This window comes from Toxotes jaculatrix, chromosome 13 (genome assembly GCF_017976425.1).
Source record: "Toxotes jaculatrix isolate fToxJac2 chromosome 13, fToxJac2.pri, whole genome shotgun sequence".
Classification (NCBI taxonomy): Eukaryota; Metazoa; Chordata; class Actinopteri; family Toxotidae; genus Toxotes; species Toxotes jaculatrix.
Window position 1 is genome coordinate 1,253,223 of NC_054406.1, and position 26,358 is coordinate 1,279,580.

Sequence of the window (26,358 nt, forward strand, 5' to 3'; positions counted from 1 at the left end):
CCCCCAGTTATTCTTGGCAGTGTGGAAAAGCCGCTGAAGCTGAAGCAGCATTCAGACCACAGGACACTCAAACTACATTAATATTTCCATTAATATTTCTGTTGGAATAATACTTTTCCACACTAATATGATCAAGATCGATATTTTTCACCGGGATAGATTCAGGTGACATTTCCCAGACACAGAAACTGGGTCCGATTTATTAACGATACAACAGAAGCGATCAAACATCGTCACACAAGAGGAGCCACATCAGATATGGATGCTGTTAAACGATATCTGGTTCTTAATAACCAATAGAGATGCTCTGATTAAATCAGGCGCTGATCAGAATCAGCTGATATCATTTGATCAGCAGGCCTTGAATTTCCCAACACAGGAAACCAAATGTAAAATAGAAGTTGTTTTCACTGCCCAGACTCCACCACACAGGTGTCGGAGACAGTTTGTGTTTCTGTCCCGCCCCACACTGTCTCCACTGTCTTTGTGCTGATGGTGCACAGAGTTGTCTCCTAAATGAAAACTGGCTTTCAAACGATTGTCTTCAGATGTATGTAAAGTTTCAAATGTACCAATCAAACCGGGATCTCGAGTAGATCTGGTTGATTAATCAATATTTCTGTCACTGACTTGGAGCCGATTCCTTCTACCTCGGTTCCAGTCCTCTGAGTCACCGAACACATGTCTGATATTTTTCAGTCATTCAAACAGGTCCGGTGTTGTGCTCACTGAAGGCTTTTTCCCCAGTTGGAAAAATACCAAGCAATCAGAGCTTTGAGATTAAGAATGAAAACGTCATCTTCCTGTGCAAGGGCCAGAAAAACAGCCGCAGAGAAACGGCCATAAAAATGCCAACAAGTGTGGATGAGATCGGCACAGCTGTACAGGCCTCTGTGTGTGTGTGTGTGTGTGTCGGCTCCCACAAATAACAACTGGATTGTTTTTGCTTGACTGAAAAATATAAGATCAAAATGATTGATTGGCTAACTGATTAACTGACCTGAGCTGTTTTTGTGGGGTTATTACTCTAAACCTAATTTGACCAACATCTCCACCAAATCCTCTGAGTGTCAGATTTACCAGATGGTAGGAGATGTAAAGAGGCAAAAACTGAGTCTGACCACTTCATCTTACGAGCTGATGCGTGGTCCTTCATATGTCCACACGTTTGCTGCTAGGAGGGACGAAACTGCCAATTTTTGGAAAAAGGGTGCAACAGGAAAAGAGCCGATTAGATCTGAAATAAGTTACCAGGAGTTTAGAGGAAGATTAACGTTTAGGAGAAGCAGGTCCAAGTTGGGAAATTACCATACACGGGGAAAAGCCTTTTCACAGCAGGGACAAATATTATGTGGATTATTTGCACATAACTTTTTAAAAATTGATTTCACGGTGTGTAATGAAAGCTTCTTCACTAGTGCAGAATGTTTACATGGCAGAAAATATGAAAAAAAAAAAGCAGAACCATATTAATTTCTGCAAATTTCTATATGAGGAAAGCAAAGCTCAACCCATAAAAACAAATCTCAAATTCAGCAACAAGGAATCAGGAGCACAGCTTATTAGTGTCTGGAGGAGTCAGGAGTTAAATCTGGTGGAATGGGGATCTCTGGTGTTCATGTTCACACAAACTTTGCACCCCAAACCCTCAAACCCTCCCAGTCGACGTGGAAGGTGGGTTTGGTCCAACAGCAGCCGTGCAGATCCAATACAGTAACTCTGTGTGTGTGTGTGTGTCTCGAGTTTCCCCATGAAGAGCTCCAGTGAGGGAGGGTGGACACTATGACACACACACACTCTCACACACATACAAACAAATACACACACACACCACACACACACAGAGTGTTTCTGACCAGCCCATGCTCTCCAGTGACTCACCACACACACACACACACACACACACACACAAAATCACTGCCACTTCACTCACTCGCATACAACCTGGCACGCTCGTACCCTCTTTCCCAAACACACACCCACACACACAGCCTCTCACTATTTCAGCACCATAAGCACTATAAAGCACCAATAGTACAAGTGAAATAAAAGTACGAGTGTACGAGTGAAATAAAAGCAAAAAAAGAGTGAGGGGAACAAAAAGCCTGAGTGTGTGTGTGTGTGCATGCGTGCAAGATGCAGCTGTCATGCATGCTTTCTGCATGTGTGTGAAATAAATAGCAGTTTGATAGAGCAACAAAGAGTGTGTGTGAGTGTGTGACGTTAGCTTTTGCCTAGTGTGTGTATGTGTGTGTGTGTTCGTTCTGGCTCGTATAGCTGTCATAAACCCTCATGACTGAATGCCACTGAGGGCAACACAAACCCAGAATGGGGTCCATTTCATTCGCCACAAATAATAAAAAAAAACATGCGTCGAGCTGCAATTTTCTGCGATAAAAACCAATTATGTGAACAGTCTAAATGGTGAAATAAAAGCTTACTACGGCTGCAGAGTGCGTGTGTGGGGGACTGTGGATTGGGGTGACAGGTCAGGTGGCAACAGCAAATCACAGCTGCATTTCCCTACGAACCGGCAAAATGTGTGTGAGAGTGTGTCAAAGAAATAGCAGCGTGTCAGAGCAGGAAGAGGAAAAGCGAGAGAATGTGAGTGTGAGTAGAAGTCTCCAAGCGAGGAAGGGAAAGCGCACGAGAGCTGTGTGATATGTGTGTGTGTGTGTGTGTGTGCGAGTATGTGTGTGTTGGCGTTTGTGACAAATAAATAGCAGCCAGAGAGCAAGCGAGCGCGCTCAGATTTGGAGACTGGCAGCATGACTGACTGATCCCTGCATCCATATCATAGGATTAAAAAGCCTGACACGGCGGCGATACAATAGCAGCAAAATATGAGACAAAAAAAAGTCGGTCAATGGAAAAGGAAATGTGATTATGAACCAGAACAGGCGAGAGGCAGATAATATTAAAAAATCTGACACACTTTGAACAAGAGCCATACAGTGCAGGGGGTGGGAGGAGGTGGGTGTTAACACTGTCACCGGGCAGTATAGAGGAAGGAGGAAGAGGAGGAGCTGCCGCCAAATCTGAGCCTCTCCAATGATTTCCAAGAGCCAAGACACACTTCAGTCACACTGTCGGGAATGTGGCGCAGGGTAAAACCTGCCCAGATTCAGTTTACACACCTGCTCATCTGTGCCTGACAGAAATCTTCCTCCTGCATGTCCTTCAAACCACAATCAGAAACTTCAGGGAGTCACACGAGGACAACGGGCGAAGCAGAAAACCTAAACAACAACCAGCGAACCAGTATTTTCTGACGAGGGTCACAGGTCACCGCCGTGCCTTTTTCATTTGCAGCCACATCACTGCATATGGCCCAAACCGGCTTGTGAGGCACACCTAATTATTCATGATTTTATGTAACAAGATTTGGGTAGAAAATTGGGTCGGTGAACATACTGAGCATGAACTGGATCAACTTGGAAAAGGGAAAAGTTTGATTATCATGACAAAGGAACTGCCATATCATACACGGACAATCCCAGTCTATAAAGAGACAGTATACCAGTAAAAGCACACATTTCCCAATGCACAATCTGGGTCAACACACCAGCTGTAAACCAGTTTGCACAAGTCAGTTTCTACATGAACCAGTCCAGATGAAACAAGACTGTACACCACCGTTTTAAAATAAAAACTTATGAAGACCAAATTACTGAAGTTAACTGATTAAAAAGTATATTTCCATTTATGCCAGTCTAATAATGTGCAATCTAACACCCAGTTTCTTAATAAACCGCTGTAAAAGCAGACTGTGATATACATAAACAGCATGTTTCTTGTATAAAAAACAGGATACTGTACATACTGGCCGCCTGTTTCTGTATAAACCAGTAGAAAACCAGTCTGCCATTAACTGGCATGAAGTCAACGTCCGTTCACCAGACAGGCAACCAGTCCTCCTCTGAGCCAAACCACCGACAAACCGTTCGTATTTAACATCAAACCAATTAAATAACACAATTCAACAAACTTAGTCGACTTGTTTCTCTTCATATAAACTAGTTAAAGGCGTAAAAACCATAAACCAACGCTCCGTTTCCATGTAAAACAGTTTAATATCAAACTAACTGGCAGTTCGGTTCAGAGACTGCCGTACAGTACGTACACCAACATCTATACAAAACACATTAAAGCGACTCAAACGTCAAAGACAGTTCGGTTAAACACGTAAACCGGTTAAAAAGCCGAACACACATGTAAAGTGAGGGTCCGTCTCTGTGAAAACCAGTTTAAAACCAGTTCGCCGTTAGCATCCAGCGTGTTTCCATACAGCCCGCTGACGGCGGCTTCACCTCAGATGACCCAACCAGCCAGACTGGCTGTCTGCTAGCTAGCCCCGTTTGAACCTAACGTACAGCGGGCAACAACAACACTTGAACCGACACTACGAGCACAAACTGTCACTCGCTCCGCCGTCACCGTGTCACGAAAAAAAAAAAAGAGAGAGACACCGGGATTATTTTCTACTTGGGTCGGCGGAGTAACGCTAACTCGGAGGGGAAGAAGGGGAGAGGGAGCCAGCCAAAACAAATGCATTTCCCGACATGAAAGCATAACATCCAGAGACGGCAGCCACGTTTCGTGCTGCTGTGTGCGGGCAAAGGCTAACGCTAAAGCACTTAGCTTCGCCGGGTTGTCGGTCATTAGCAGGGGCTAACTGGCTAACGGCTAGCTCCGCTGGCTAATATATTTATTATGTGCACTTTCACCGGGGGTGGAGGGGGGACGGCAAAAGTTGGCTACCAAAAAAAACAACGCGAACCGGATGACATTCACTTGTCTGACAACTATCCTCAAATAAAACCCGAGACCAGTCGCACAGCAACTAAAGTTGCCTGACAGCCAGGTATCTAACTGTTTTAATTCTAGTTTGGCTGCCGTGGAGGTTCGCTGAGTGGTAGCAAGGTGATTCCCACTCTGAGAGCCTGTGATGGAGGGGACGGTCGCTAGCAGCCTGGGCAGAGACAGCCAGCCAGCCAGGCGGCTAGTCTGGCTGCAACCAGCCCGCTTTAATAACTTCACTTTTGCGGTCACTTTGGTCAGAATTTCTCTCCGGGACTTAAAAAAAGGAGAAGTTTCCCTTGTGTCCTACCTGTGTACGGTCTCTGGTTGCAGGGTGCGACAAGCTGGAAGTTGATTATTCCCAGATATCCAGAGTGGTGCGGTGCGGGGCGCATATAGCTAGCGCTGGGTACAGTAAAGATTGTAGCATAGCTAACCTAAAGACAACAGTAGAGAGGAGAAAAAAAAGCCTCCTCGTTGCTCATAGGGGGGATCGACGACAAAAACCACATGATCTTTTACGTCAGCATATATTTGCATAGGATGCCAAATTTATGTTTCGCGTCCAGGTGACGCGAAAATGTACAGAAAAGTTTGATTATGGCGCTGCCGGACGCTGGCACGGCTGGTCGGGTTGCGGTGGAGAAGCGCAGGCATGTTGCAGCCATGCAGCCCCGTCTCCCTGCTGCAGCCCTGATCTGCACCGGTCTGCTGTTTCAGGACTTACAGCGCGGGTGGCTGTTAGCAAACATCACTGTAGCGCACCTATACGTTCATGTGGGAACTTTTAGCAGCCCCGAGGAGCTCTGCGATGAATTTAAACAGACTTTATAGCACGCAGAGGCACTTTTATCTGCAGTGTTATCACCACGCTGCCCCTGCAACATTCCTGATGCCACATAGTTCCGCTCTGATGTACATTAAACTGCTTTTTATTTTTCTTTCTTTCTTTTCTTCTTCTTCTTTTTAAAACAATATCTAACTATGATTCATTTTTCCTGAAGCCTTTTTAGAGTCAAAGGCAAATATTTGCAAAAGCCAGTCTGCCTGAAAATGTAAATAAAATTGCATGATGTGATGATGAACGATGTAAAAATGCCAGTGCGTTTATTTTCTTATAACACCTGTTTGATCCCGGAGCTGACCTGACAAACAGCAGCCTGCTCTGCTGCTGCTGCTGCTGCAGCATCATCTACACACCCAGCGAGCAGCTCATGTCAAATGAGCATCTAAAGAAATCTGAACTGGTTCCGGTCGGAAAGATGTGTGGGAGTGGAAGTAAAGTTTCCCCGTTCCTCGGATTGCTGTCTGCATTTCATCAGGCTCATGTATTTTTGATAAATGGGCTTGTTGTAGCTGATCAGATGCAATGTGCGGAAACATCCCCTCACACTTCTGAGAAAAGGTGACAGAGAGCGACACCTACAGGAGAAAGTCACAGCTACACCCTGCCCGGCTGTTACTGTGTCATTCTTTATGTTTATATTACGTTTATTTTATGAGTCATTTCAAAACCACAGTGGACTTTTTGCTGAGTCACTGACCTTTAACCTCTGTGGCGAAATGTGCGCGTGTTCACATCGACATGACAGGAATCAATCTCCTGATCACCCTGAGTGTAACTCTGTGATTGATCACTGAATCTGTTGGCCTCAACTGAGTCATTTACACATATTGTTGTTAAAATATTAGTACTGAGGCAGATCAAACAAGATTTAGTCAAAAATGGAATCAGTTAACTAGTGTTATTATTATGTTTTTAGTTCTCCTGTGCATTAGCCTCCAGTGATTTTACTGTTTTCATCTTGTTATCAGGCTGTCAGTCACCTGTAAAGCATTTAGAGTTGCACTGACATGTATGAAAAGTGCTATGCAACATAAAGTTTGATTGATTTGATTTTGTGTCCTGCACAAGTGCAATGGACCAGGCTCACGTTCTGACTTAAACCCTGTGTTTCTCCACAGTAAAGGTACTGTTCAAGGTTCCTTCCTGTTAAAAGGGAGTTTTTTCTTGCCACTGTTGCCATAAGTGCTGATCTGGGGTCAGACTCTGGGTCTCTGTAAAGCGCTTTGAGACAATTTTGATTGTGGAAGGAGCTGTATAAATAAAATTGAACTAAAGCAGCACAGTTCAGTGTTGTTTTTATCTATGATTTCATTTTATGGATTCCTACGTTCTGGGTTAATTAGGATGGGAACACTGTAATTTCCATGTTTTTATAGATGCACAAAGTGAACTTTGAGCAGTATACCAGATGTTTTCAGATTATCTCCAGTAAATGCATCACATCCTGACATGGCATGGACCAGCTTTTCCCAAACCGTTCAAATCTCGTATATCAGCCAGTTTCTTAATTGACCCTTCTTCTTCGGTGGCAGGTTTTCATCCTCTGAACCAGACATCTGCGACTGCCTGCCAGTTAGGAGTTTATTCAAAGTCAAATTCACCCGAGAAACTGCTCATTAAGTAAACTGCTTATTTTATAACTATCACAAAGCGCACTATCTTTATGCTCAGATGTGATGCATTTAGGGACAAGCCGGTGAAAATAATACAGGGCCTTTGAAATAAGATTGACGCCACAGCCTGAGCCATCTCTGCAGAGGAGTTTTCTGCAACTGGAAGCTCTTGCCAGTGTCTCCAGAATACACAATCAGGTAATGTTGCCAGGCAAAAGTGCCAGCTCTAGCCAATAAGCAGAGTTTTGGCCAACATTGCTTAGCAACAAAAGTTAAAAACTGAACCACTCAAGGCTTGAAATAGTCTTTAAAATAGTAATCAAGAGCCATCACTGTCACAAATTTCTGCAGATAAAAAGCTTTGGAGGCAACAACGGCCCTGCCAAAAAACCAAGAAAGTGAAAAGAAAAGTTTGTCTCCTGCCCTGACAAAAAGGATTCTTTCTACAGACGTGGACTCAACTTTAGTTAATAACAACCAAATGTCTATTTTTATTTATTTATTCTTTTTTTTAATGTTAGTATGAAACAGCAGGTCCCTGGGCACAGACATGAAAACGCCCCCCAGCCCTTCAAACCTCCTTTGTGGCTGTTTCACTGTCAATCAAGAAATGTTCCCAGTCACTCCAAACAGAGGCTCTGGCCCAGGGACCCCTGGCCCCTCAGGTGTGTGCCCAGTAGGCCGGTCCAGTAGTCCCTCTGTATGTAAAACATTTAAGTTGGTGACCTCTCACACAGCCAGCTGAGAAAAGTCAGCTTTGGTGGAGCAGAACTTTAAAAACAAGAAAAGGAAACAAAAGCCCGGCTGAACCAAACCACAGGATCGCCTCCCTTTGTTTTTGTTCACATTTGTTCATTAACCAGTTGGCCATTTGAATTTTCAGTGACAAAACAGGAAAATGTGTGACACACCCTGGGAGAGAATTTGCATATTACTGCGGCTACACACACAAAAAAATCATTTATCTGTAAAAAAGAGACATTCTAAAAAAGGGATATCAAAAATACAAAGGAGGCTTTTAGCAGGCTTTCAATCACACAGCGGTCACAGAAGTCATAATAAAACTGATTTAAACTTTCAAACTGCACATGGAAAAGTAAAAACGCCACAACAGTCTGCAGTTCCTTCGAGGCTGTGTGTTTTTGCCTTTCTTGTCTCGTGACAGGAGTGTTTGCAGCTGCTGGCCTCTTTCCCGCAATTAATCAAATGAAGCCGCCTGAAAAGGAAAAATAAAAGTCATTATTTGGTGTCACAGTTCAGCACACTGTGCCGAGGGGCTGCGGGTGGCTTTTTAGGTTTCAGGTTTGAGAAGCAAAAACAGCTGAGAGGCTGCAGCTGTAAAGGTATAACAGGGAGGTTTGACAAAGTGGCTGTGGATTGCACACACACACACACACACACACACACACACACACACACACACACACACACACACACACACACACACACACACAGTACCATAAAATAACATGTTTTAAAGACAGGACATATAAGAAGAATGCACAATAAAGACACAACAATATGAATATGTTTCTTTGCACGTTTTCAAACCCTCACTACAAACTGTTCCACACATGGCAACATCTCCAAAACAAGCAGCTCATAAAAACAGATTCAGATACAACAAAATAAAACAAATAAAAGCCATCACAGTGTCACCAGCTAAAAGGCAGTCAGTGAAAATCAGAAATCAGTAAAATCCGGAAACGCTCTCAGACACAAGGATGTTTTAAGGAGATACAAGAGGTCATGGATTCTGTTGACCTGATTTCTTCGAGCGGTCCGTTCTATGGCTTCAGGGCTCTGATTGTGATTTCTCTGTCACCCCTAGTTTCCAGCCACGGCTCTGGAACAGATAAAAGACCTCGGTCAGAGGATCTCAGGCCAAGAGGTCAGATATTCAGCCTGGAGAGAGTCCACAACGATCCGTAAAGGCCAACAGTAAGATCTAGAATCATTTAACAGGCTGCACTGTGGCACTCCGGACTCCCGGCTCCTGGCTCCGGGCCTCTGTGGCAGCCCTGAGCTGCTCACATTAACTTTGTTGACTTTGTGTTTTCGGCCAAAAAGTCAAAACCTTTCCAGTGGGATCAGAGCCAAAACAGCACAGTCTTTGTTTTACAAATCAGTGAACAACCTTCACATCCTCTCTACACTGAGGCGTTCAAAGTCACCTTCTCTGTAAACTGGATGTTTCATTGCAAACTTATAGCAGTAGTTTAAGAAAACACACGTTTCCTGCTGCTCTTCACCCAGATGATCGAGTGACTGCATCAGATCATGTTGGTTACAGGCACTGTGGTAAAAGACAACATACAGTTCTCCAGCAGGGTTCAACCTGTGTCCAAACACAACAAAGACAAAAATGATAATAAAACAGAGTTTACGACCTCTGTCCACCGAAATCCTGCGGGAAACTAAGCTAACCTGTGTGTGCTGTGATCGTCACTCTTCAACACAAAGAGAACGACAGAATGCAGATGGAGTTACTTAAAGGACAGGGTTTTTTTTTTTTGATGGTGAAGGAAATCAGACAGAACCATTTTTCTGTTAAACTGATGCTTCTGCAATGTGAAAAGGATTTAATTTGCCCCAGGACCAGATCAGTGTGCTGCCAGTGTGGATGGGAGGACTGCAAACCCTACAATCATGGCTCTGCATCACAGAGTGAATGAAAGAACGTTACTTCAGGTATGCACAATAATTAAAGCAGTAATTATGGCCTGAAAACACACAACATATCCATCTTGTGGCATTGAAGTGCAACAACAACCAACAGGTAAAATCTGACACACAAGTTAAATTCAGCTTTTGGCTTTCTCTCCTCTACAACACTTAATAAGCTGCCTCTCTTCTTCTTCTTCTCCTCCTGCAGGTTTTAGTTGAGTCACCCACTTGCCTCTTTTTCTTCTTCGGTGCTCATTAGTAAGTCACCTGCCTCGCTCCGGTGCTACACGGTCTTCCTTTATGCTTTATTCATCACGAGGAGGAGGACAAGAGCGGCGTGCTGTCTGGACACATTTACATACAAATGAACTGAGGATCAATTATTAATACACACTCACACACACACACACACTCACACACACACACACACACACACAGAGGACCATCCCCTGCTGCAGTGAGTGTTGATAATTACAAACATCAGCGACTCAGCACGGTATCAGTGTTAATTCAGTGTGTGTGTGTGTGTGTGTGTGAGTGTGTGTGTGAGTGTGTGTGTGTGTGTGTGAGCAGGAGTTTATCAGATTTTGTGAGGTTCATCGTCCCGACTTGTTTACACACGACCCTTCTTGTGAGCCGACGGTGCAGAGAGAGAGAGGCAGGAGTTTTCTGCTCGGCTGCCTCGTCTGTTTTTGTGTTTATTCAGATTTAGAGGAGAAGCTGAGCTGCTTCACCTGCTCTGCATAATAACATCCAACTCCAACCTTTGGGCTCATTTACACACAGATGAATGTTTATAAAGCTACAGCATCAGCTCACAGAGGTGAGAAGGGGGAGGTCGGTTCATACAGACTGGAGAAATCTGTGAGATCAAATAAAACGTTCCTGTCTTTAAGGAAAATCCCTGAGGATTTAGGATCCTCACATTTTCCTCGCTGACGTCCTCACTGTCCATCACAACATCAGACACACAAACAGCAGGTTCAGAGCAGAGTCCACCGGAGGTGTGGACTGTTTCCAGGTGTCTGTGTGAAGTCAGCAGTGTAAAACCGTCAGCGTCTCCAGAGGGAGCTGTGTGAGGTCTGATAAAAACCTGGGGGTGTGGAGTCGGAAAGAAGTGAACGCACCCTGATGGTGGTTGAGTTGCATTGTGGGTAATGTAGAAAAAAGGTTTTGACAAAGAAGAACAAGACGTGGAAGAAAAAAAGTGAACAATTATGTTTCTGAACATTAATCAGGAAAGACGCTGGTTCAGGTTTACAGTTTTCTCAGTGGCTGGGCTTTTTTTTTTTTTATTATAATGTAATTTTAAAAATGAATAAAACTATTTCACCACTAGTTTCCTTTATCTGCAGCTCTCGTGCCTTCAGTCCTGTCACATGATCTTCAAAGGCAGATGAAAATTAGCCAGCTGTCCACTCGTCTCCACGTGGACTCAGACCAGCACGGACGAGAAGGAAAACTGCATCTGCTGAGGAAGATCATGTGATGGGACTGAAAGCCACTGAATAGTAAGTTGAGATTGTTCTGTCAAGTTGTTTCCAAGGTCAGTGATGAGCCTCAACATTAGTGTTCAAAATCATCAATTAATAATCAATTGATAGTGAAACACAACCTTGTGTTCTTATCATGAGACTGATTTCAACTAAAATGGCCTCTGATTCTACACACACACACACACACACACCCACGCACACAGACACACACACACCCACGCACACAGACACACCCACGCGCGTGCACACACACACACACACACACACCCACGCACACAGACACACACACACCCACGCGCGCGCACACACACACACACACACACACCCACGCACACACACACACACACACCCACGCACACAGACACACACACACCCACGCACACAGACACACCCACGCGCGCGCACACACACACACACACACACACACACACACCCACGCACACAGACACACACACACCCACGCGCGCGCACACACACACACACACACACACCCACACGTTTCCATCACTGATCAGCTGCAAAGCTAACATGGTGGATGTTAAAGTCTCACATGACATGATATTTATCACATTTTGTTTGTGCGGCTGAAGCGACTCAGCTCGTTCTTTCTCTAACTGCAGTCACATGGATTTTATTTCACGGTGACTCCAGTCAAACCTGATCTAATGTGATTTGCTTCGGTAGATTTTTCGCCCAATGTGAACCACATGTGTCAGATTAGAGATTGTTCCACTGCGGTTATAAATATCACACACGGCATCTGATACGTAACTGTACAGGAAACAGTTTGAAGGGCGTGCTGCAACTTTCAGAACACGTGGTGTCTTCTGATGTGGCTTTCACTTGTGGCCTGCCTGCTCTCAGTGAGTCACATTCATTCAATTTCACTCTCAATTGTAAATATAACAATTTACAGTTTGAGTTTGACTATTTTCTGAAACCTAAAAATAAAAGCACTTTTAGTCAAACTTTCCCTAAAAGGAATAAAAAGTTAAAAGTCTGTGGACTCTTCAGAAGGTGAAGGGAACAAGAAGCAACAGGGCTGATGGGAAACTTTAATCTGGAGACACAGGTGCTGAGTTTGAAATCAAAAGTTCATCATTAATCCTGGAGACAGGATGTTGTGGATCTTTCAGTCGCATCAAACTGTTTTCCTCAGCAGGTGGAGTATCTATCTATCCATTCATCCATCCATCCATCCATGCTGCTCTCTTTCTGTTATACACCCACTTCACCACATGAGGGCAGCATCGTGTCGCTGTAGAAGCTGCACGTTAACAAACGCTCAGATGAACAGGTCAATTCAAGCCACTTCTCATCTCTTCAGCTGTCAATCAAACAGCTCCGCCTGAAGTGGGAGGTCAAAGGTCACTGCAAGGACAAGTGAGAGGTAAAATCCCACAGCTGATGGATTCAGGAAACATCTGACAGACGCTGTAATGTGTGTGAGAGAGAGAGAGAAAGACAGGCAGAGGAGGTGAAGAAAAGAAAAGACATGGAGAGAAGAAAAAGACAGATGTGTGAAGATAATGTTCATTATGTTCTGATTTTTTTTTTCAACTTTCCATTTGTTCTCAGTACAAACTGTGATTCCATTGTGATCTGGATCCTACTTTAACTCTAGAGCTAATTATAATCAACCTCATCAGAACCAAAGAGCTATAATTACTGTATTTAACACTCGGAGCTCTCATGATGATGATGATGATGATGATGATGATGATGACTATCGTGAGCATCCTCCCTACAAACCACCACACACACATGCACACGCACACGCACACGCACACACACACATGCACACACACACGCACACGCACACACACACACACACGCACACACACACACACACACACACACACCTGCAGATCTGGGACAGGAGAAGACTCACAGCTGTTCTGAGGTCTGTGCTGCACACTCTCAGCCTCTGAACACTCTGCTGTCAGCACGTGGTTTAGGTTCACTGCAGCATTTTAAAGTTAGAAGCTGTTTCAGACTCTGAAAACATATTTAACACTTATGCAGAGCTGGAAATGTATTTGCTGTTACCTCTGAAAAAGTGTGTGTGTGTGTGTGTACTGCCTCTTTACCTGTGGGTATTCAGCACTGGAATGAAATGTCTCTGCTTTATCTCCTCAAACAAACATGCAGGGAAGGAGCATCCTCTCAAAGATCTGCCTTTTTATTGACTTTATGTTCAGTGTGTTCTTCTGTCGACACATCTGCCTTTTATGCAGCAGTTCCTTTAATCTTTTTTTTTTCCTTGTGAGAGTAAATGAAAGTAACCTCCACCTTGACCTTGAAGAAGAGAGAAGAAAAGGCACCAGAGGGAAGGTAAAGTGGAGAAAAGACTGAAGATGGAATAAACAGAAGGGAGAAAGAGATCTTTATTGTGCCTGTGGGAGCGGATGAAAAGATGAAAAGTAGGTAATGATGTGTATGCTTGTGCCTGTGTGTGGTCTTTTCTCACGCCTCGTCCTGCCTTCCTTCACAGCTGCAGCGACGCCATGCATCCTCACAGTTCACTGGAGACGAGTCTGAACACGGACACCGATCAGAGTGAGTTAGTGTTCTGAGTGACGGAGGAAAAGACGACGCGGTGAAGGAGCTGCAGGGAGTTTAGTTCCGTCTGTGGGGGGAAATTAAACTTAAGTGGAATCGTCCTTTAATGATTAAGCGGCGTCTTCAAATTAATGATCACGTTTTGGGTTTAAATGAAAACTTGAGCAAATAAAAGAGCCTCATTCCTCTCACAGCTCCTCGTCCTCCTCAGCCTCTAATTAGATCTTCATCTTCCCTCATTTGCTTTTAGTCTCTTGAACCTTGAGTTTTCGTCCAGTTTCCTCTCTAAAGTCGTTTATTTATTTTTTTTTTTGTTACATCAAGTAGTCTGAATGTTTTCCGCATCACTTCAAACATATTTGCACATGATTCAGCCTGATGATCTTTATCGTTAGATCAGCTGTGTCATCTGTGAAGGTGTGAATAACACAGAGGAGTAGAGAGAAAAAAGTGCTGAGGGAGAATTGAAACCTCACCGCTGCACACATGACAAATCAGTGTGGGGAAATAACCGTAACCACCCCCACCAAAGCACGCTGACATGTTTACGCTCCAGTTAGTCTGACTGCTCACCAACAACCTGACTTCAGTGACACTGAGAGGGCGGGTTTGAAATGGACCTGAAGAATTATTGATGAGGTATTGGTTATGTGCCTCCAGGATTTACACCGTGAGATGGAAACTCCTGGACTCTGTTGTAGCAGTGCTGCTGCTTCCTCAAGGTGTGTTCAGACTAAACATGAAGCAAAGTGGCGAACGGACGCACACGGTCTGTGCAGTCTGAGAGGAAACAGATCAAACAACAGGAAAAAGCCAGAGAGGAAAAAAACTCAGGTGTTTGAGTTGAATGAAAATTTAGCGCACAAACAGTTTGGCTCTGAAAATAATGAGAATAAACTGAGGTGAAAATCTGATTCACATTCAACCTGCACATCAACACACCTGTTTACACACACACACTCAATAGCTGCTGTAAAAAATCCCACAATTCAAACTTCCAGTGTTTTAGTCACAGGTCACACAAATCAACGCAGCTTTCAGTCTGCAGGCATTATGTCACTGTTATGAACTATTGATGTTGAAATGCGTCTTCTGCTTCAAGAACGTAAAAGTTGTCGGACCACAGCTTCCTCTGAGGAAGCTGACTGATGTCAGCGGTCTGTGGGTCGGAGCAAAGTTTGAACACTCGAGAGAGAGAGAGAGGAACCTGCTCAGGAGCCGTATATATAACAGGTAAACAGAACTAAAACATCTGGTGTATGAGTTGTATTTAAAAGCACAACAGGAAATCTGCGGTTTCACCGCTTCTTGCTCTCGCTGACCACTTTTAAGCAAACCACAGAAGAAAATGTGTCACTTCACAGCAGGAAACAAAACCAGAAGAAATCTGTTTCATCTGATCTGCGGTGGAAATCACTGAAAACATGAAAAGGATAAACTTGGTGTACGACTTTCTGCACGACCGACGTGGAGCCCTGAAGGTCAGGTCACCTGCTGATGGCTGATTGGCTGCTGGAGCTCCACATTTGGCTGTATTCATTTCGTAGTCTACGCCTTGGTGTTGGAGGTGTGACGGTGCTCGGTGCTGCGGCTCACCTGCTGGTTTCACCTTCCTGCAGCGTGCTCGTCCCAAACACCTGAGTGTTCAGCTTCAGACCTCACAGTTCAGTCACATCACCTGCTGAGGGACAGCAACACGTTTACCACACAGCCCACACACACACAGACAACAGCAACGTTGTACTTCAGTTTTATTGTTCTGATAAAATCAATACCAAGTAAAAAATAAATTACTTCCTTGATTTTGTTTTTTAAACATCCTGGTCAGAGGATTAGAAGGAAATCAAACCATGCGGCCTGTTTTTATTCTGACCTCCTCACAGACCTGAAGGCCTCAGAAACACGGAGCTGAAAAGGTTTTGGAGAAGCTGAATCTGTGCTCGAGTGAGGTGAATAAATGAGGCGCACCTTCCTCCAAATGACTGGACTTCCTTTCATATAACTGATATCCAGCAATAAAACAAATGTAAGAAATTTAACGTATAAATGCAAATAAACACATTCCGGCCTCAGAGTGCGCTGCTGTGTTTCAAATCAGTCTCTGCATAAAATATGAAAAATGAATAACTGAGACCCAGAGAGTCTTTTCCTGGAACAGACGGCAGCTTAAATTAAATTAGCTTGATGATGAATGTTACACGTGGAGGCAGATCAATCCAAAGAAGCAACAAAAAACAAAATGAGAACAAACACAGAGAGGGAAACAGCTGTCCGTCCTCAAAATCATCTCCTCATCTTTGTAAAGATTTTCTTTCTGTTTGTGTGTCGGTGACTCGTGCAGCACACACAAAGAAATGCAACAACTCTCCCATTTTAAGCTGTTTGTCTTTACCACATTTCTTTTTATCAACCTCAAATACACAGCAACATTAGTACGAGCTTAATACTGTGATAATAATAAATGCATATGTCTCAATGAAAGCTCTGAAGAAAAAAAAACTTTTATATGAAACGGTAAAATGTGTCTATGGCTCTATGAGCTTAAAGAAATGATACATCACATGGTGAAAACAAAAACATGCAAAACTTTACATAAATAACTGTTTTTTGTTTTTTCGTTCTGAAGCTTGAGAGCTGGTTCTGAGCCTTTAAATCAAAGGACGCAGCAGAAACACGGTAAAGTCGGAATCGTTGTGCAGGTTGTAGAGTTTTGTAGTTTCTGCAGATCAGACGAAATCACGTCGCTCTGTGGTTTTGCTCTGTCGAAAATCAGCGGGTGTTTTTTCAGTTGGATCGTCGGTTTGTTTTTTTATTTTGTGCTTTACTGTAGGAAGGTAACTCTGTGTCAAAAGATATTTAATGTGTTAACATTAACACCTGTTAATGCTCCAGAGAGACAGTCTGCAACAAAAGGGACTAAAAAAAAAAGTTTACTTTGATTAAACAATCGTCACTTTTCCCTGACAAATACACATAAAATGAAAAACTGAATTTACCACTTAATTACCTTGAGTGACAGGTAATAAATTTTATAGAAGGACAAATGAAGGCCTAACTGAGCCTGTGGTGGTGTCACATTCTGCAAATGAATAATGTGACACGTGAAACGTTTGCACAAATAAAATCCATTTGGATGTGAATGAACAGTTCACCTGCTTCATCCGTGTGCAGCCACTGTGACACTGCTGCACACACACACACACACCTGTGTGTACCAACCAAATCGCATTTTACAGATGCGTAAAATCAAAACTTAATCCTTTTTCATGTATTCATCTGTCCCGGTGTCAGCTGACATGTCTGCGACGGCGCTGCTGGTGGGTTTGCTGTAATCTGAGCCAGTTAGGAGGCACTTTACCAACCAGGTGAATAACAAGCAGCGAAAGCTTGGATCTGACGACAGAGACGGTTCACAGGTGAACCTGAGAACAGGGACGTGTGTTGGGACAGAAAGCAAACAGTGAAACATAAACCAGTCAGGATCAGTTCATTTCAAACAGCTGTCTCCAAAACAAAAAAACAATAACAAAACAACAAAAACAAAAACAAAGCAAAACAACACAAAATGGTTTTGTTGAAGTTAATAGCATAGATGAGTTAAAATAGTCCCAACCTGATACCCCCACCCTGTCCCCTCTACAATGTCCATAAGAAATCCTCTACATCAGGCACTTGTTGATTGGTCCATAACGGCTCCAAACCGTCCAATCAGAAACAGCGGGCGGCCGTCGGTCCTCCAATCACCTCCTCTCAGTCAGTTAGTCCCGGCAGCGTCTTCACTCCTCTCTTTAGCCTCCTCTTTGGCCCGACTCCCTCCCCCTCCTCCTCCCTGTCCACGCTCCGTGAGCTGCGGTAGACGCCGGGGGACCTCAGCTCGATGTCGTCCAGGGCGAGGGCGGGGTCGTCGGGCGACACGGGCCGCGGGGCCGGGTAGTTGGGCTGGTAGTAGCGGTAGGGGTCGTCCTCCTCAACCTCGCCATAGTTTTGGAAGACGTTGGGTGGCAGTCGGACTGCGGGGACAGCGCCACCGTCAGTGACATCCTCACCCTCTGCGTTGCCAACCAACCAGGTAGCGAGCCCGCCAGTAAGCCAGTCAGATAGGCAGACAGTCAGTGAGAGCCCAAAACAAAGATGGCCGACCCGCCACCACAGGAAGCAGCATTTTGGATCGGTTTGATGGATTTTGATTGGGTTAGAAAGACAGGAAGGGGCGGGATAAGAAGGAAGGAGCAAGAGACACAGAGGGACAAGGGTTACCACGGGTTACCAGGGGTTACCAAGGGTTACCAGTGGTTAGAGGGAAGTTTAAGGCAAAAAGCTACAAATTAAAAGTTAGAATAAGCAAAAATGTTTGAGTTTAATGTGAGAAATTCTATTTATATTATTATTTTATATAAGTTGTGTCAGGAAAGTATTAGATTTGTTATCCACTGACTCACATTCAAACAGACACAATTTCAGTTATTCAGTGTTTTCAAGTTGTATCTTAAAGTTTATCTCAGTACTTTAGGTTAACACAACGTGCAGAATGTAAATCAGAAGTGCAGACGAGCTTTTAAGATGCCAAAAGAGATTGTTTTGTGTGTGTGTGTGTGTGTGTGTGTGTGTGTGTGTGTGTGTGTGTGTTTATATTCGGTCATAAAGCCTGTCGTTTAAAAAAGAGGCACCGGATGATCGTAATCTAGAAGAAAAAGTCAGGAGAGGACGATGGTGTCAGTGTGGGTCCATCATACATGAGAGGGCTCAGTCCTGTTCAGCTAATTAAAGGATAAGTCTGGTGATACAACTGATAAAAACTGAAAACCTTAAATATGAAAAACATTTGTATGCATTTATATACAGCCTACGGAGATCATGCAGAATATTCTCTCCATCAGTCTCAATTGTTTTGTCTTTCTTGTTATAATTTCTCACCGTCCCACGTGATGTCTGAAAACATGTTTTTTATCAGTCTAAAAGCCGAAGACATTCACTTCACTAACGTGTCTGAGAAATCAGAGTCTGGAATCAGCAAATGTTTGGAACGGTTCAGAATAGTTGCAGACCCGTTTCTTGTCGATCAAACGAAGTAAGCGACTGATCGTTGCAGCTCTGAGTGAGCCACGGCTGAGGTGCATCAGCTGATGCCACCTACAGTTAAAGCTGTGATCGCTGTCAGTGTTTGTGAACGTGGCTCAGTAGTCGCTGAAATACGGTGCTGAGGGTTATTAGGAGGAAAAGTTGTAAAACGAGGCGATGACAGACACACAGAGACAGAGAGACACAAACACAAAGACAGAGGAAAGATTACAACGTGCAGCCGTTACTCACATGACGACCCCGCAGGCTGCGAGCTGTACAGCGCTGCTGTGTGACCTTCAACCTCAACACACATCAAATATTAACACAATCGTGCATTTAACAGTTAAAGATGACTCATGTAGGGTTTTCTTTAGAAACACCACTCTCACATTTAATTGATTTCCAGTGTTTAAAACCATATGTTTGCTGACTTCTGTGTGTGGTGAGATAAATCCTGCGGCTGCTAACTGTGAAGCTGTTAAAAAATAATTTCCCATGTGTCTTTTCCTGTGAAAGGCTGAGAAGTTTGAGACGTTTGGATTCTGGAGAACAAATTAACACGTACCAGGCAGAGAAGCTGTACACGGCAGCACAGGTTCATCGCCTGAAACCTGGTGTGTTTAATCATGTATGTGTGAGAAAACCCTTCATGCAGCATCTTTCCAGAGAATGACTCCACCCACACTCACAATACTGAGAGATTTAAGAGAAAAGTCTCAGCTGAAACATGTTGAGATGCAGAATTCAGTCTGTGACGTCACGTGGTGACTGTTTGCTCATCTGTGCAGTAGCACATGCAGCTTCAACCGGCTACTGCAAGACAAAGCTTAAAGGGTCAGTTCACCCATTTCACAAACTGCCTCGCTCACATGTTTTATTGTGTCCGTTTCCTCAGAGGAAAATGTCGAGCAGTTTGTATTTTAAATGATTCGGGTGCAATGAACCTTTAAGACAGTGCCTGTCAGACAACTCTGAGGGTAAAACTGCCAAACAGGCCATTTTGCCTTTGAGCTGATGGATGTTTGGATGTTTACCGTTCATGTCTCATCCAAAACAAGCCCAGTGTGTCACATGATATTTGAAATCGTTTAAAAACTGAACACACACACACACACACACACACACACACACACACACACACACACACACACTCTGCTGTTACTAAAACAGAGTTCTGCATCTGTGACTGTATTTCAGGGTGTTTGCAGTGTGGGATGGATGACAGTGACATGCAGCCTGTTTAACTCATCGGTGGCTTTTCAACATGAAAAGGAACCAAATGAATTAAACACTTCACTTCATGACCTTCAGAGTAAAAGACAACTTCACGCTCAGTTATACGGTTTACAGAGTTAACAGGATATGAATGATAGTGTGATAGCGAAGGTTGATGTAGTCTGATAATATGGTTCATGATAAGATTAATTCAGTGACACTGTGAGTCCAGGAATCATCACATGACCCTGCTTCAGTATTTGTAATAATACATGACTGAAAAAAGGAAAGTGCACGTTCAAGAACGTTTTTCATCAAACTAGTTGATGAGTGATTGGTCTTTAACACGTGTCATGTGAATTAGCCTGGTGCGGTATTTCAGGAGCCCTACATACCTCCGACGTTGTAGCCCACACAGGAGTTGGGGTCACAGTATCCTGGAGGCCCTGCGGTGCCAATGGGTCCGGGAACCCCTGGTCGACCAGGGGCTCCAGGATTCCCAGGCCGCCCTGATGCACCCTGGCTGCCGGGTCTGCCCTGTCCTTGGGCACCTGGGAGGAGGAGGAGGAGGAGGAGGAGGAGGAAGATTTCAATGCACAAAATGTTTAGTATTTAGATAATGTTTGATCACCACATTAATATCATTTTACCAGGGGGTCCTGGGGGTCCTCTGGGGCCTTGGACTCCGACCCCTGGAGATCCCTTCTCCCCCTTCTCTCCTGATTGACCTGGAAACACACGATTAAAACAGCACTGTGATTTCTGACAGAATAAAGCCAGTAGTTCCACCACAGCGATCGTGTGAATCAGTGTGACGCTGCTGAAGCTTGTAGCTGAGACCAATGACACCCAGTCTAATAATCCGACTTGCTCTTCCAACCATCAGTAACAAGCTGGTTTTTCCACACAGCTTGCTGCAGTTACAGGTACAAGAGACAGGTGTGATGTTGCATGATTATGTGTGATGCAGGTAAATTTTTCTTCCCTCCAAAAGAGTCTGAACTTACTCTTTGACTCTGCCTCTCCTCTGCTGGTCTCGCTGACTGTCTTACCTCTTTCTCCAGGTTGCCCGTTCTGTCCATTCTGTCCAGGGAAGCCAGGTCTCCCAGGGGGTCCCTGTTCTCCCTGGGGTCCTGGTGATCCCTGGCGTCCGGGCTCCCCCGGCGGTCCTGGCACAGTGCGGACAGACACTGGTGGACTGGGTACATGGTTCAGGATGGAGTTGTAGCGCGCCATGTGGCCTGAGAACAGACAAAGTGATGAACCGTCACGGTTTAAGCGTTTAAACTTTACTTTGACACAGAGAGAGTGAAAGTGAAAACTGTACGGCAGGTGTTGTTACTCACTTTGGATCAGCTGCTCACAGACCTGCCGGGCGATGGCCTGAACCGATGCTGTCGACTGGACGTCACCCTGGAGACGCACAAGCAAAAGTACTGTTGATGTTTTTAGTATCTACAGACTTTCTTACTTCCTGCACTGACTCGATTCATGATGTTTGGCAGTTTTTAAAAACTGGATCAAGAGTATGAGCCTCAGACACTTTGACTTTGTGAGAGCTGTAACGGCCACAAACAGACAATGAACAGGATAAAGCCACTGACCCGTTCACCTTTCTCCCCCTTGCCTCCAGGAGGACCCTGCAAAAGAGAAGAGAGGATGAAAAAAGTCTATGGACCGTGGTACAATCCTCAAGTTAAAAAACAACATTAGGCAAAGGCGCTTTGAGACATCAGCCCGATCATCTGGAATAGAAAGCTGCACTACAGCTCCCGAAATCCTTTAAAAACCCAGACTGAGCAAAAATCCGGGTCTCTGCTCTGCTCGGTTTTCTTTAGTAGGAACATTTTTAATCCTTTTTGAAACTCTTGTTGTAATTTTAAGTAAAAATTGTAAACATACTGAATTAAACTGCATTTTTTTTTTTTGAGACGCTTTTGTGTGTCTGTCATGTGAAGTCAAACAAAGACAGAAACAAGAACATGCACACTGACAACAAATCAAAATAAAGCTCGGTGCTCAGTTTGACGGCTGCAGGATGTTTCAGCCGAGAGCACCGTAACCTCGGTGCGTTTCTCAGTGAACTGATGTGGATCACTGGCTGAAGAGCTCGGTGTTTTCCCTGACGCTTTGTTAAAGCCACTGAATTCAGGCTTTAGTGAAGAATAAGAGGGAATTTTGTGCCTTTGTCAGAAAACACGAAGGGAAATAATAAAAAAAGTGCCATTACCCAAAACTTATATTTCCTCCAGTAAGTTCACATTAACATCTGCAGCTGAATATGGTGTGATAATTAGTAAAGCAAGGCTGTGTGCAGTCCACCCACACGTGTGTAATTACATGCCTGACAACATTTTAACGCAGCGATACAAAGCAGTTTGTCAGCAGTTTGTTTCGCCTCCCACAGAATCTCTTTTCTTCTTTGGCCGTGGAAATGTGATTTACTGTCTGTGAACATTTCATTTAATACACACACACACACACACACACACACACACACACACACACACACACACACACACACACACACACACACACACACACACACACACACACACACACACACACACACACAGCAGCATTCACCTGCTCATCAGATGCAGTTTAATGTTCAGTCTTGCTCAAAGACGGCTCGACATGCAGACCACCACGTTTCACAGATGTCCCTGAGCACTCACCTGATGATGTTTGTTTGTTTGTTTTGCAAAATTCTACAACACAGTGCGAGAGATTGTGCGAGAGACTGATGAGCCATTGTAATTCTAATTTAGGCACTTTTCCAAACCCTGATGGACGAGTTGGAAACTTAGGTTAGCTGTCACCGTTCACACGGTACAGAAGAGTTTCCAGAAGCAACATGAAAACACCACACTCTGCCTTCGATTTCAGGCTGTGCGTCAAACAAACCCACAGACCTTCAGACTGGACAGGAAGCTGCTAATCCTGCCCACAGACAACCTCTCTGCACTCTGCCCACAGACAGACTCTGCTAAGCCTGAGTGACATGACTTCCTGCTTCCTCCTGGATATTTACACAGTGTCCACGTTTGTGCAGCAGCTTTGTCAGAAACATGATGGGAAACATAAAAACGAGGTCTCACTGACTGACAGACTCACCGGAGGACCCAGTTCTCCCTGTTTCCCTGGAGGGCCCGTAGTTCCTGGAGCCCCTGGGGCTCCTGGTGTCCCCTGAAGAGACACAGACAGATACGAGGGAAGAATCAGACACAGACACAGCTTTACTGAGCATGTATGTTAACACATACAAAGAACTTCACTCCAGTGCATGTATACACAATATGTTTGTCAATATTATGTCCCACGGTCACGGGTCTAATTAAAATCGACCTTTGGGCGTCCAACAGGAAAACCAGTAGCAGGACAGTGAACTGCGTCTCACAGAGAAACAAGGTCAAAATCAGAATTTCATAATCACTTACGATAGTTCCTGAGGGCCCCTGGCTGCCCGGCGGGCCGTCTTTGCCTGGCAGCCCCTGTCAAGTAGGAGTAAAGACATGTTGGACCATAAAATGTGGCTCATCATGATGCTCTGTTCTGCATGTGGCTTTAATGGTATTTGTCTGTTATATTTAACAGTTATATTAAACTACTCTCCACAGATTTATTATATAAGCAGTGTGTTCCATCAGTCACAGCCGTGTTAGCATCAGCAGTAGAATTAACAGTGTGTTAAATGTAGTGTGACTCACTCTCGGTCCTGCAGGTCCTTCTCTGCCTGGAGCTCCGGGTCTGCCAGGAACTCCCTGAAACACCAGGAGGAGGTCAGAGGTCACTGCAGGTCACATTCGCACTGAGTCTAAACCTTCACATTAAACAAAAGAAATCGACAGTGAAAGATTTCTACCTGCTACTGTCCATCTAAGAGTAAGTACTTTCCAGTTTCTCAGTGAAGCTCTAATAAAACACAGCTGCTGACGCTCTGCTTCGCTCTGCTGCCGTGAACTGTGCTGATGCATAAACACACTCAGTTTGCTGCAGTGTCACAAACTCAGAGAATATCTGAACCGCAGGAATCAGACTTTAGCAAATGGCACCGTTGCTCAAACTCGGACAGCTATTTGCTTCCAAAAGGTCAAAACAGTCCCAGTAATTTACAGCAGTGAAGTAATCACTTGATTAGACCACCTGTCAAAAACAGCACAGGGGTCTGTGTTATACCAACAACAGAGTGTATTCATTCGTCTGTCTGACGAACAGAGATCAGTCAGTGTTAGAGTTTCTCTGCTTGACATCAACTCAAACTGAAAATCTGCATTACATAATTACCTGAATCAAATTTGATCATATCGAACCAGTTTGGCAGCAGTTTGGTTCTGGTTTTTGTGACCACGTTAACCAAACACAAGTCTGGTCTGAAAGGTGACTTCTGAGCATGTACGGGGTAAATCAGGAATCTGATCCTCGTGTTTGCCGTGTTTACCTGAGCTCCTTGTTGTCCACTGTCACCTTTCTGGCCTCTCTCTCCTGGTGAACCCTGCAGGTAAAAAGAATACAGATTATAGTAGATGTGCTTCGCTGTGTATTATACTGATGAATAAAAAGAACTTTCAGATTTAACTGATTTATACTGGTCATGTGAACTGGAGGGTAGGAGTCACTTATGTGTGTGGGTGTCTGTCTCTTACTGGGGGCCCAATGATCGAGCGTCCACTGGGTCCTTGTGGTCCCGGGGGTCCCTGAGGTCCAGGTACACCTGTATCACCGACTGCACCACTTGGCCCCTGGAGTATTAAAGTCAGACTGTCAACACAGAACTGCGGAGAGACTTCCTGAGATCACAGAGAGATTTACAAACACCCTAAAAGCAGGAAGTCAGACCACAGTGCTGCCTGAGAGTCCAGTGCTACGAGGAAGACAAACTGCACTGATCAGCCACGTCGTGCTGTCTGTGTGACTGTATGTGCAACAGGATCTAGCGATGATTGATGAAGAACAAACTTTGTGAATGTTCCCGACTCACAGGGTCATAACTCTGCATTTTTACTTATCTTCTTTCTTGTAAAACCATCCTGTCATGATGAAGGTAAAAACACCACGGTCGTTACTCTGCCTGTAGCGTGACATGTGATCTTTGTATCAGTGTGAATCAAAATGAACAAACAAACAAATATTTTCACACGTTTTGTTTGTTAAATGTTTTTCACACATCAAGTGTTTGAGCCACGATGGAACGTTTGACTGACACTGCTGTGCCACACAGCTCAGCTTTGAACTGCCCATGAAATGTTAGTGTTTCTGCTGCAGCACTGCAGGATCTGAGCGTCACCACAGTCATTTTCATGGTGATCTGCCTCACAGGAGTGAAAGCGTGTTGATGTTAAATCAGGGATTCACAGACAGACGGTCTATCACCTTGTTCCAAAGCGAGATGTGTGTTGAACTTTCTGTGTAAAGCAGCTGGAAGTAAAGGAGAAAGAACAATTTCCTGGTTCGGAAAAACTGTTCATTTACACTTTGTCTGAACGGTTTCATGAATCCAAAGACTGGACAACACAGTGTCCAAGCTGAAGGAACAAAACAAAACAAAAACATTCAAATAAATAAATCAATAAATAAAAATAAAGTGGAGTTTTATTTAACTGACACAGTCAAATGAAATGAATGAAGGGGTGTGAACGCCTCAGTTTTCTTGTCGCTACTTCCTCAATGTTCTCTGAACCACACTGTGTTTGACAGACGACCCTGACAGCAGCAGCAGCAGCACCAGCAGTATATTTCTGTGTATTACTGAATTTCTATAAATCATAGCAGGAGGAGCACACGATACAAGAACACATTAAAGGTTCACAGCAGCAGCGTAGTGATCGATCAGCACTGTGGAGTGACAGTAAGTGAAGTGCAGCTACTGTTAAACTGTTCAAGTTCCAGCTCAAGATGTCGTCAGATATTTATGCCAAACCAGATCTATCAAAGAAGGTGAGATACAACAGGAAACAGCAGGAAGACGGAGAAGGATGGGTGGAAAGGATGGTGGATATCTACGAGTCCGTAGAATCCATCAGAGATGATCCCACTGACTTTCAGCCACAGGAAGGAGGTGAGAGACAAATCATGACAAATCAACATTATCAATAAA

The 26,358-nt window shown here is 44.2% G+C and overlaps 2 protein-coding genes across 4 annotated transcripts in view; both read right to left on the reverse strand.

Annotated features, from left to right (window-relative positions):
* The window catches only part of LOC121192343 (zinc fingers and homeoboxes protein 2-like), an 84,171-nt gene extending 78,930 nt beyond the window's left edge, over positions 1-5,241 (reverse strand). The window contains exon 1 of the mRNA XM_041053992.1: positions 5,111-5,241. The gene's annotated coding sequence lies outside the window, so the exon portion shown is untranslated. The remainder of the gene's footprint in view (positions 1-5,110) is intronic.
* A 10,478-nt stretch (positions 5,242-15,719) lies between these two features.
* LOC121191909 (collagen alpha-1(XIV) chain) overlaps positions 15,720-26,358 on the reverse strand; it is a 98,794-nt gene continuing 88,155 nt past the window's right edge. The window contains exons 38-48 of one of the 3 annotated variants that reach the window (XM_041053369.1): positions 24,908-25,003; positions 24,703-24,756; positions 23,972-24,025; positions 23,702-23,755; positions 23,379-23,450; positions 21,866-21,901; positions 21,608-21,674; positions 21,314-21,502; positions 20,912-20,989; positions 20,657-20,812; positions 15,720-17,995 (exon numbers count right to left, since the gene is read on the reverse strand). In XM_041053369.1, the coding sequence (XP_040909303.1) occupies positions 17,736-17,995; positions 20,657-20,812; positions 20,912-20,989; positions 21,314-21,502; positions 21,608-21,674; positions 21,866-21,901; positions 23,379-23,450; positions 23,702-23,755; positions 23,972-24,025; positions 24,703-24,756; positions 24,908-25,003 (1,116 nt within the window). In that variant the 3' untranslated portion in view covers positions 15,720-17,735. Of the gene's footprint in view, positions 18,035-18,846; positions 19,183-20,656; positions 20,813-20,911; positions 20,990-21,313; positions 21,503-21,607; positions 21,675-21,865; positions 21,902-23,378; positions 23,451-23,701; positions 23,756-23,971; positions 24,026-24,702; positions 24,757-24,907; positions 25,004-26,358 lie in introns of those variants that run through there. The other 2 variants (XM_041053368.1, XM_041053370.1) reach the window with 2 other exon arrangements.